The sequence below is a fragment of the Erinaceus europaeus genome, chromosome 12 (genome assembly GCF_950295315.1).
Source record: "Erinaceus europaeus chromosome 12, mEriEur2.1, whole genome shotgun sequence".
Taxonomy (NCBI): domain Eukaryota; kingdom Metazoa; phylum Chordata; class Mammalia; order Eulipotyphla; family Erinaceidae; genus Erinaceus; species Erinaceus europaeus.
The window spans coordinates 2,779,303-2,791,554 of record NC_080173.1 but is presented as its reverse complement, the minus strand read 5'-3'; the positions used below and the strand labels follow the sequence as shown (position 1 = coordinate 2,791,554).

At 44.3% G+C, this 12,252-nt stretch overlaps 1 protein-coding gene across 3 annotated transcripts in view; it reads right to left on the bottom strand.

Annotated features, from left to right (window-relative positions):
- CEP95 (centrosomal protein 95) overlaps positions 1-12,252 on the bottom strand; it is a 49,663-nt gene continuing 37,411 nt past the window's right edge. For 2 of the 3 annotated variants that reach the window (XM_007527677.3, XM_060202566.1), the window contains 7 exons: positions 10,366-10,495; positions 9,350-9,519; positions 9,164-9,238; positions 6,908-7,060; positions 2,823-2,969; positions 1,087-1,158; positions 1-274 (listed from right to left, as the gene is read on the bottom strand). In XM_007527677.3, coding sequence (XP_007527739.2) covers positions 98-274; positions 1,087-1,158; positions 2,823-2,969; positions 6,908-7,060; positions 9,164-9,238; positions 9,350-9,519; positions 10,366-10,495 — 924 coding nt within the window. In that variant the 3' untranslated portion in view covers positions 1-97. The remainder of the gene's footprint in view (positions 275-1,086; positions 1,159-2,822; positions 2,970-6,907; positions 7,061-9,163; positions 9,239-9,349; positions 9,520-10,365; positions 10,496-12,252) is intronic. The other variant, XM_060202565.1, reaches the window with a different exon arrangement.

The following is a 12,252-nucleotide window of genomic DNA, read 5'->3' as shown; positions in this document are numbered from 1 at the left end:
TTTAGAAGTGATTCTTCTGGTTTATGATTGCTTATTGGCTCAATTACAGTTCTGCTCTGATAAAGTCCTTCAGAAACCTCACTTAGAAAGTCTGGCCTCATGGGAAAGGGTTTTTGCTGTACTGAAAGGAAGCGAGATGAAGCCGGGATCGGAAGCGCTCTGCTTCTAGTTCCCGGAAGAAAGCATCGTCGTCATTCTGTGTTATCAAGTACTGTAGCTGTTGAATTTCCTTCTCCATCTTAGATCGCAGTTCCCTCTTCACTTGGTTTAAAGTCTGAAAGAGAAATCATGTCACATTGCTGCTGAGAACATTTATCCGGGGCCTTCATCATCTACTGGGTTGCTGGAAGTCACAACAGTTTTTTCCAGGTAAAAATGGGTAATAACTTTCCCAACAAGCCAGTATTTTAATTCCCTTTGCACCTACAAGCTCATCAAGCTTGTGCAATAATTTAGCAGCTGCTAAATTTACAAGCGACCTGAAGAAAGAAAGTTAAGTGTTTTGGAGTACAGGGGGAATTCTACTCCCCCCTTCCCCCCTCTTAAGCAGAGCACTATTCAGTGCTGGCATATGCTGGTGGCTGGTGCTGGGGACTGAACCTGGGACCATGCAGCCTCACGCATGAAAGTCTTTTTGCAGAACCATTATGTTATTTACCCCACTGTCTAGATGGGTATTATTATTTTTTTAATTTTTTTTTTTTTAAAGAATTTATTTATGAGAAAGATAGGAGGAGAGAGAGAGAGCCAGACATCACTCTGGTACATGTGCTGCTGGGGATTGAACTCGAGACCTCATGCTTGAGAGTCCAATGCTTCTTCCACTGTGCTACCTCCCAGACCACTAGATGGGTATTATTATGCTTTTAAAAAATTTACCAATTACAGAGAATCAGGGCATCATTCCAGCATATGTGATGCCAGGGATTGTGCCTGGGACTCCAAGCTTGGGAATCCAATATTTTATCCACTATCCTACCTCTTAGACCTCTAGGTGGGCCTTCTTTTTGGTATTTTCTCTATTCCCTTAAAATGCACTTTCCTACTTATTGAAAATACAAAGAAATGACTTAAAGAATACATTACCTGGGCCTGGGATTTCTCTCTGGCTCTAATTTCTTGACGTTCCTGTGATATAGCTTCTGCCAGTAGTGAAAACTATAGGGAGAAAATAGCATCTTACATTTGCATGTCGTCCGAAACAGCAATTTGTAGATTTTTAAATAGTTTGTGAGAAAAGGAGAGAGAACCATAGCATTGCTCTAGCATACATGCCAGGGTTCTGTAGAACTCAGGACCTCACGCTTGAGAGTCCAACATTTAATTTATCGTGCCACTTCTCAGCTCTTACAAACTTGCCTCCAGCGTTATTGCTGGGGCTCGGTACCTGCACTACAGATCCACTGCTCCTGGTGGCCATTTATTCCCATTTTATTGGATAGGACAGAGAAATCAAGAGAGGAGGGGGAGATGGGGAGAGAAAGACACCTGGAGATCTACTTCACAGCTTGTAAAGCGACTCCCTACAAGTGGTGAGCCAGGGGCTCAAACTGGGATCCTTATGCCAGTCCTTGCGCTTTGTGCCATGTGCACTTAACCCGCTGTGCTACCGCCAGCCCCTCTATTTTTTAATACGAGAGACCAGAGAGTACTCTTCATGTTGGTTTGGCCCCCTTCCCCCTACCTCTGAGAGAAATGGTTTGGTCCGTGCTAGTTTCGCGCCCCCTTTTTCTCCCCGCCCCGTATGCTAAGGACGTCCAGAGTCCCAGCAGCAGCAGGAGAGGGAGAATGATGGGGAAGCACATGGTTTGGTGATTTGCCTGTTCGTGAATAAAGATTAAACTGCAGCTTCTCAGCCCAGCTGTGTGTCCCCGAGTCTGTCTCTGTCTACCGCCGTGACGCTAGCCTGGCCTGCTGGGGCCTCTGAAACTTTAACAAGTTCTGTTGTATGTGATTCCCAAGGACTTTGCCTGGACTTTTTTTTTTTTTTTTTTTTTTTTTTTAAAAACAGAGCCCTGTTCAGCTCTGGTTTACAGTAGTATGGGGGATTGAACCTGGTACTTTGGAGCCTCAGGCATGAGAATCTCTTTGTACAACCATTATGCTATCTACCCCACACTTTTTTTTTTTTTTTCTGTCTCCAGGGTTATCACTGGGGCTCAGTGCCTGCACTACGAATCCATTACTCCTGGAGGCTATTTTTTTCCCTTCTGTTGCCCTTGTTTACCGTTGTTGTTATTATTGCTATCATTATTGTTGGATAGGACAGAGAAAAATGGAGAGAGAAGACAGAGGGCAAGAGAAAGAAAACATCTGCAGAACTGCTTCACTTGTGAAGTGACCTCCCTGCACGTGGGTCCTTGGGCTTTGTGCCATGTGCGCTTAACCTGCTACGCTACTGCGCAGCACCTAACCCCACACGTCTTAAATATTTATTTTAGTAGAAACAAGACTTACTATGGTCAGACTTTTTAATCTTTATTTACTTACTGGATAGAGACAGCCAGAAACTGAGACGAAGGGGAAGCAGAGAAACAGAGAGGCACCTGCAAACACTGCTTCACCACTTGCAAAGCTTGGCCCCTGCAGGTGGGGGCCAGGAGTTAGAACCTTAGTCCCTGTGCATTATAACGTGTGCGCTCAACCACCCAGCCCCCAAACTCTTTTTTAAGTTTATGTTAAATTTAAAACTTGAAAATTGGGTCAGCATAATTCTGAGTTAATATGTGAATGTTTACCATTGCATAGACTTCAGCTGTTTTCTGACACAGGTAATCAATCAGAATTAAGTGCATTTGAGTGAAGAAGCACAGTGAGCCTACCTGGTCTTTATAGTAGTTCTCCATTGAATCCAGTTCATCCTGGTGGTGTCTCTTTTGTTCATTTCTCTTTTCTTTGGCATAGTTTCTTAGGTCTCGTAATCTTTGTTTCTGAATTTGCAAACCATCTTCAAATAGTTTCTTAAATATCTGTTGGTTACAGAGTAAAAACTTAGGTTATGATGAACTTTACCAGTATACTGGTTACATTTAATACAGATTTCATACAGATTCACGTGCCAGGAAATTCAGTCAATATTTATGTAAGATATTGATAGACCAACACTTTATTCCATTTTACTGGTGAATAATGACACTGTATAGGTACATCACATTTAAAAAAATACTAATTTTAAAAAATGTTTTAATATTTATTCATTTTTCCTTTTGCTGCCCTTGTTGCTTTATTGCTGTAGTTGTTGTTATCGATGTCGTCATTGTTGTTGGATAGGACAGAGAGAAATGGAGAGAGGAGGGGGGGAGAGAAAGACAGACACCTGCAGACCTGCTTCACCGCCTGTGAAGCGACTCCCCTGCAGGTGGGGAGCTGGGGCTCGAACCGGGATCCTTATGCCGGCCCTTGCGCTTTGCGCCACGTGCGCTTAACCCGCCACCCAAAAAATACTAATTCTTTAATGAACACTTGTGTGGTATGCTCTTCTTGGCTAATAGAAATGATGTGAATATTTTATCTTTTTTTTTTTTTTAAATATAGGAGGGAGCTGGGGAGATAGCATATGGTTCTACACACAAAAAAAAGGCACCTTATGCCTGAGGCTATAAGCTCTCAAGTTTAATCCTCAGCATCAGGATAAACCAGAGCTCAGTCATCAAAAAAAAAAAAAAAAAAAAAAAGGAAAAAAGAAAAACAGGGGAAAGACCACAGCACCGAAGTTTCCTTCATTGTGGGGCCTGATCTGAACCTGAGTTGCTCACATGGCAGGACAGCATGTTGCCCACTCGAGCTGTTTCACCTGCCTGGCGCTGTGGATAGTGTAGAGACCCACCTTGGTGGATGTGAGTGATGAGCCACTGTAGTTTGATAGATATTTCTGTAATGATACTGGACTTGCCAGCATCCCAAAATCCTCTACCACCTTCTTCTCATGAAGCCAGGTTATATAAGGCAAGAACTCCAGAGCAGAGTCGGCTGCTGTACCTCTCCACACATACCTAACTGAGGGTGAGGCCATCAGTGAGGTCACAAGAAAACAAACTGTTCAAAAAAGTTGAGTATGTCCATTGCTCAGTAAGAATCCTCATTCGGGGGCTGGGCCGTAGCACACCCGGTTAACCATACATAGAGCAAAGTGCAAGGACCGGTGCAGGGGTCCTGGTTTGAGCCCCCAGCTCCCACCTGCAGGGGGGTTGCTTCACAGGTGGTGAAGTGGGTCTGCAGGTGTCTGTCTTCTCCCCCCCACCTGTCTTCCCCTCCTCTCTCGATTTCTCTGTCCTGTACAATAACAAAAATAGAAAATAAAAAATGGTCCCTAGGAGCAGTGGATTCATAGTGCAGGCACCGAGCTCTAATAATAACCCTGGAGGCAAAATAAATATAAAAATAAATAATATAAAAGAATTCTTTGTCAGGATCAGAAGGGTGCCTCACTGGGGCACCTGTGTTGCCATGCTAATGACAGATGTGCCCCATAGCTCCGTGTAGGAACTGGTAATGGAAGCAGAGGAAGCCTTGGTGCTGTGCTGTCTCCTATCTGAATGAGGAGGTGACCCAGAGCCATGGAATCATGCCTTTGTCAGGCTCTAGTTCTACCAATTAAAAAAAAAAAAAAACTCTGGGTAAGAAACTGCTGCTTATAACCATGCATTCAATAGCCATCTACATGGCTTTTAGTTGTTATTTTTTATCTCTATTTATTGGATAGAGAAAGTCAGGTGGAGGGAAACAGCATAATGGTTATGCAAAGAGACTTAATGCCTGAGGCTCTGAAGTCCCAAATTCAATCCCCCGCCCCACCATAAACCAGACCTTAACAGTGCCCTGGTTAAAAAATAAAATTAAAAACAAACAAACAAAAAAAACCCCAATAGTTTGAGACAGTCAGAAATCAAGAGGGAAGGGTGATAGGGAGAGAAACAAAGCAATACCTTCAGCACTGCTTTACCACTTGCAAAACTTCCCCCCTGCAGGTGGGGTCCGGGGGCTAGAACCTGGGTCCTTGCACATAGTAACATGCGCTCAACCAAGTGCGGCACCCCCCCCCCCCCGGCCCCTTAGTCAAGTTATTTAAACTCAAAAAGGATTTGTAACATCCTCTAGACATGAAGGTAACAGCTGCCTGGGAGCGGTGCAATAGCTAAACATGGACCGAAAAGCATGAGGTTGACGCCCCCAGTACCTCACGTGGGATACTCCAGCAGTCTCCCTTTAACAAATAATCTTTTTCTGTCTCCACTGTATCACTAGGACTCCTCTGTCAGAAATTCAGTGTCTACACGTCAGTTTTCTTCTAGCTCATCAGTCACACTGCACTGATCCGCGTGTCTGTATTTTAGTTGCCATCAAGGTTATCGATGGGGCTTGGTGCCAACACCTTGAATCCACTACCTTCAGCAGCCATCCCCCCCTGCTGGGAAATTGTGCCTACGCAGTCACATCTGCCATGTTGCCCCCTCAGGCTACTGCTAGTTCCCCTGAGAGTTGGGACATTCTCAGAGTGCCTGTTCAGCCATGTTGTACCCTCAGGGTATTGTCTATTTCCCCGCGATATTTGGAGTGCTCTGGTTACTCCTCCCCCCTCCCATTCTCACGAGAGTTATCATCCTATCCTGGAGTGCTCTGGTTACTCCTCCCCCTCCCCATTCTCGTGAAAGCTGCTCCTATAAAAGCCCTTCGTTTTCAGCATCTTGCTCTCTTGCCAGCGCTTCACTCCGGTAGGAGAGGTTACTGCATGAGGCGACCATTTTCGCCACCTCCACGTGGCCCAACCTGCTTCTCTAGCACCCAACTCTGAGGTGCCAGTGCAAATAAAGATTTGTGTTCCCTCTTCGCTCCGGACCCCTCCTCTCTCTCTTCTCCGCTGCTGCGCACAAAAATACCCCCCCCCCCCGCTATTTTATTGGCTAGGACAGAGAGGGAGGGGGGAGAGAGAGGTCCCCCTGCAGGTGGGGAGAAGGGGTTCAAATGAAGCTGAGTCCTTGCACAAGGCAGTATGTGTGCTTCATGGAATATACCACCTCCTGGGCCCCATCAATTTTTTTTTTTTAAAGATAATAGTATAACCTATTCCCTCAGGTTTAATCCAGTTAGTCATCAATATAATCAACTTATATTTTACCCTAGAAATGTTTCATAGTTCATCTGCCTATATGACTTTGCTGATGTGTGGAATCCTCAGTCATCTATTCACACCTGAACTCTGATTTAAAGCAAGGCCAGTGAGAGCTCACTTGGATAACGCACTGCTTTGCCATACGCTCAACTACGGTTTGAGCCTGGCCCCCACAGCACTGGAGGAAGTTTTGGTACTAAAGTCTGTCTCCTTCCCATTGCTCTCTGCCTCTTTGTCTTGCTCTTTCTAGCTGAAAAAGTCTGTCCAGAATGGTGAAACCCTGGAGATAACTGTTTTATGCTTTGTTTTTTCCTTTGTTGTGTGGGAGAGTAACAGGGCAGGAAAGTTTAAAACTAGATTGGAATATATTATAGAGTTAATAAAATGGAGTGTGGACAAGTCTGAGTTCTGACCAGTATCTCAGGATGTGGATTTTGGATTCAAGTTGAGATAAGAGTTAAAAAGAGGTTAGGGGGCTGGGTGGTGGGACACTCAACAGTGCATGCATGTTACTGTGTACAAGGACCCTGCTTCAAGCCCCCTGGTCCCACCTGCAGGAGGGAAGCTTAATAAGTGGTGAAGTAGTGCTGCAGGTGTCTATTTCTCTCCTTTTGTCTCCCTCCCCTCCCAATTTCTCTATCAAGAAAAAACCAAAGAACAGGCCATCAGAAGCCATGGATTCATCCTGCAGGCACAGGCACCAAGCTCCAGCCATCACCTTGGTGGTAATAAAAATTGTACTGAAAAGTACTGGACCAAATTCACCGTAACAAAGTTGAGTGAGAGAACTGTATTTACCATTTCTTCCCGAGTCCTCATTCTCATCATTTTTGCACGTAACTGAACTCTATAGTCATCGTAATATTTTCGGGCACGAACTATCTGCTGCCGATTTTCTTTTATCTTTGATTGGGTCAACTTCTGCCTGTGAATGCGTTCCTTCAAGTCTTGCTAGGGAAGAGAAAGGAGAAAGATTAAGGACAAAAAGCAGACTGACTTTTTTTTTTTCTGCCTCCAGGGTTATTGCTAAGGCTTGGTCCTTGCACCACAAATCCACTGCTCCTGGAGGCTATTTATTTTTTCCTTTTTGTTGTCTTATTGTTGTTGTTACTGATGTTGTTGTTGGATAGGACAGAGAGAAATGGAGAGAGGAGGTGAAGACAGAGAGGGGAAGAGAAAGATAGACACCTGCAGATCTGTTTCACCGCCTGTGAAGTCACCCCACTGCAGGTCGGGAGCCGGGGGCTCGAACCGGGATCCTCATGCCAGACCCTGCGCTTTGCGCCATGTGTGCTTAACCCACTGTGCCACCGCCTGACCCGGTTGTTTTGTCTTTAAAGACTGATTGACTGGTAGGGAGAACCAAAGCATCAGTCACTCTGCAGGTGTGATGCTGGGGATCAAACCTGGGACCTCATGCTTGGAAGTCCAGGGCTGTAACCCGAGTCACCTGTGCCACACATAGACGACTGTTTCCCCCAGAGCACTGCTCAGCTCTGGCTCGTGGTGATACAGGGGATTGAACCTGGGACTCTGGAGTCTCAGAGATGAAAGTCTCTTTGCAGAACTGTGTTTTTTTATGTCCTCTTCATGAGGTCTTCAAGCAGTATAAATCAGGTATGGGGGGGCGTGTGTGGGGAAGTCTTTCCACGGGCTTAACAGTATAGCCAAGGCCTGGATGTGTACAGAGACCACCCCCCCCCCCCCAGGTGAATTCCTAGCACAGGCCACAATGGTACCTGGCTTCCATGATAACTTAAAAAATAGGACCTGGAGAGTAAGTGGGTAAGTCTTATACTCTCAAACAGGAGGCTTCAAGTTACACTCCTGGCATTCCACATGTCAGTGTGATGCTCTGGTTCTCTACCTCCTCCTCACTTGCCCATCTAGAAATCTTAAAAAAAAAAAAAAAAAAAGGATGTGTGTGTGTGTGTGCTGGGGAGACAGCGTACTGGTTACTCAAAAGATTCTCATGCTTCAGGCTCTAAGATCCAAGGTTTGATCCCCAGCACCACCATAAGCCAGAGCTGACCAGTGCTCTGGTCTTTCTCTGTGTGTATGTGTATGTCTCTCATTAAAAATACACAAACACAAGGGCTAAACAGCACAGTGGTTCTTCAAAGAGACTCACATGCCCAAGGCTCTGATGTTCCAGGTTCAGTCTCCTGTAACACCATTAGCCAGAGATAAGCAGTACTCTGGTTAATAAATAAATCAAATATATTTGTTATTTATTTTTTTAAGTATTTATTTTCCCTTTTGTTGCCCTTATTTTGTTGTTGCTGTCGTCGTTGTTGGACAGGACAGAGAAATGGAGAGAGGAGGGGAAGACAGAGGAGGAGAGAAAGATAGACACCTGCAGACCTGCTTCACTGCCTGTGAATCGATTCCCTTGCAGTTGGAGAGCTGGGGGCTTGAACCAGGATCCTTATGCTGGTCCTTGTACTTTGTGCCACATGCGCTTAACCTGCTATGCTACCACCTGGCCCCCACAAATCAAATATTTTAAAGAGAGAGAGGCTGAGAGCTATCTCACTGGGTAGGGCATTTGTCTTGCCACACATGCTGCCTAGCTTTTTGCCCTGGCTCCACATGGGTTGCTGTGCTGTCTCTCTTGCTTCCACGATAAACATTCAGTTCCAGAAGCAGTGAGACTGCACATCCATGAAACTATGGCCCAAACCAAAATATAAAGCAAAAGCATATAAAGCACCAGCTCTGTTAAAAGTCCTAGATGTTTGCACAGACAAGTGCCAAAGGTTCAAAGTCTGAGTGACAGCAGCCTGGGAGGTGACGTAATGGCTAACATGCTGCCCTGAGTATGATCACTGGCACCATATGTGTCAGACTTGACACTCTTCTTCTCTCTCCTCTATCATAATCTAAAAAAAATAAAGTCTAGCAACAATAATAACTACAATAATAACAAGGGCAACAAATGGGAATAAATAAATTAAAAAAATAATAGTCTGTGGGGAAATTTCCCAGTCTGTACAAAAGTAATTAATGTGAATTAAATCCAAAATCACAGTACACAACTTGCTGTAAACATACCAGTCTCTTGCTATGTTCATATTCTTTCTTGACAAGTGCAGTAAGGAGGTCATGCCTTCTTAAGGCTTCTTCTATCTTTAAAGGGAACAGAAATAATGGGGGTTAATGCTAGTCACTAGATTTTTTCACGGATAAGTTCTTCTTTCTGGTTCACATTTCTGTGCCTAAAACTGATAGCTGACTCACTTCATCCTGGAATTTCTTCTTTGAATGTTTGTCTCCACGTGCATCTTTTTTAAGTTGTTCAATATGAGCCATTTGCTGTTTCCACATCTTGGTTAGCGTTTGGCCAGAAACATAGAGAAATGGAAGCCGCTCCAGCATCAGGGGCAGGAGGCCATGTTCATTTATTTGCACTGCAGGGTAAAAAGATGCTCTAAATCTGAAAGGCTTCCTGATAGCTCTTAATAGGAATTCTTATCTCACCTTCTGCTAGAGCAAAGCTTATCTAAGCAACACAGTTCAACGTGTCCACCTTACTTTTGATTTCTGTGTTTGATTGCGCTAAACCAACTACTGAAAGGGTGACTGCTCACCTGACTCAGCCCTGGGGAGACGCTGTGCAGTCAGACTTAGCAGCGCTCTTGGGAGGCAGCCTTTAAAGCTCATGGCCTTGTTTTCTGTGTGATGCAGTTGTTAGCATTCGCTGGCACTGACTGTCTCCAAGCTGATGCCGAGCAGGCCGTCTGCTCGCTCTGGAGCATTTAGCTCTAGCGCCTCCCAAGAAACAAAGCAACCAGTGGGAGTCAGCAGAGTGAAGCCAAAGTCGGGCCAACAGGCAGAAGCACTCCTCTGGTGCCAAGAGATAAGCTTCTCTAAGATGGCATTTAAGCGTTTTATCTCTTTACAGAAATTGACTGTAAGGCAACGATAAAACTTTTGGGGCCAGGTGGTGGTGCACTGGTCAAGCACTCACATTACAGTGCGCAAGGACCCAGGTTCAAGTCCCTGGTCCCCACCTGTGGGGGAAAGCTTCATGAGTGATGAAGCAGGGCTACATGTATCTGTCACTCTCCCTATTTCCCCCTCTCCTCTCAATTCCTCTTTGTCTATCCAATAATAAATAAATATTACAAAAAGAAAGAAAAGGAGCTTTCTCCAATAACTAGTGGATGCAAGTTTTCAATGCTATGCCTTTGGAATGTAGCACATACTTTCAAAGGATGCCAATTTTTCACCAAGTGCAATTTTGTGGTCCTTACTTGGAACTGCTTTATTTGACTTGGGCAAGCCACTTCTTGGACTCTGTGTTGTGGTTTTTCTAGAGTAAATCTTCCAGGGCTGACTATATTTTGGAGTTCGTTTATGGACAGCTTCTTTGTATATTTTGTCCTTAGGAACACAAATGTAAAACAGATTAGAAATCAGAGCAGTCTAATAATGCTTTCATACATCGTCTTAAAATACTACGTGCTAACAAAAGTAATGAACTAAACCCCAGACACCTTATTTCAAATTTCTAGACCTGGCTAATACTTATCTAAGTGAAATACTTATTTTGACCTGTGGTATCCCTTGTAACTTGAGAAAGCACTCAATCTTTCATGAATTTCATCACCGCATGTTGGTATCTTCTAATTCTGCTTTTAAAAACCCCTTCTGTTTCATTTGGTTTAAATCCCCCCTGCTTAACACTGCATTCTATTTACATAACCACTGTATTCTATTTACATAACCACTGTATTCTATTTACATAACCACTGCCGTCTATTTACATAAATCACTTTTACATTTACATAAAGCACCACCTTCCCTCCAGGGCACTGGTGGTTTAGTAGTAGAATTCTCACCTGCTCCACCCCCTCTCCTTGTCACACCCTGATTTTCACCAGTCACTTTTCTCTCCACCCTCTCTGCGTCACATCCTGTTCACACCCTACTTGGGAAGTATATATAAAGACAACATTGTTCGTTTTAGTTAGTTGTTAGTTTAGTCTAGCTTGGTATAGATTGCGCTGCGTCCTGCATGAATAAAGAGATACTGCTTACAGCCCAGCCATGAGTCCCTGGTCATCTGTCTCCCGTCAGTGAAGCTTAGCCCGGCAACCGCACACTTAGTATACAACTAACTTTGATACACATGCTTGGCTGACAACTTTTTTTTTTTTTTTTGCATCCAGGGTTATTGCTGGGGCTTGGTGCCTGCACTACAAATCTGCTGCTCCTGGAGGCCATTTTTTCCCATTTTGTTGTCCTTGTCCTTGTTATTGTTGTCATTGATGTTGTTGGAGAGAAGAGGGAAGATAGAAGGGGGAGATAGACACCTGCAGACTGGCTTCACCACTTGTTAAACGACCTCCCTGAAGGTGGGGTGCTGGGGGCTCAAACCAGGATTCCTACACTGGTCCTTGAGCTTTGTGCCATGTGCACTTAACCCACTGCGCTACCTGACAACTTTATTTTTTAAACTTAAAAAGTTTTTAATCTTATTTGATAGAGACAGCCAGAAATCAAAGCCATTCAAAAAGCTTTCCCCGTGCATGTGGGGACTAGGTGCTTAAACCTGGGTCCTCGTGCACTGTAACATATGCACTTAATCATGTGCACCACAGCCTGGCCCCAGGTTGACAATTTTCAAGTAAAAGACAAAAAATATATATATATAAAATGCGTAAATATATTATATATATGCACATTTACACGAGTTAGGGAAGACACCAGAGCATGTATGAAATGTATGCAATGAAATGCTGAGGACTGGACTTGAGCTCTTCAAATTTACTGTGCCACCTCTCTGGCCACAAATCTAAAGTTTTAAAATGATCCGTAATTATAGCCACACTAGGGAGTCGAGCAGTGGCGCAGTGCGTTAAACGCACGTGGCACAAAGCGTAAGAACTGGCAAAGGATCCTGGTTCAAGCCCCTGGCTCCCCACCTGCAGGGGAGTCACTTCACAAGTGGTGAAGCAGGTCTGCAGGTGTCTATCTTTCTCTCCGTCTCTCTGTCTCCCCCTCCTCTCTCCATTTCTCTCTGTCCTATCCAGCAACAACAACATCAATAACCACAACAATGTTAAACAACAAGGGCAACAAAAGGGGAAATAAATATTAAAAAAAATTTATAGCCACACTGTATTTTATATCCTGTT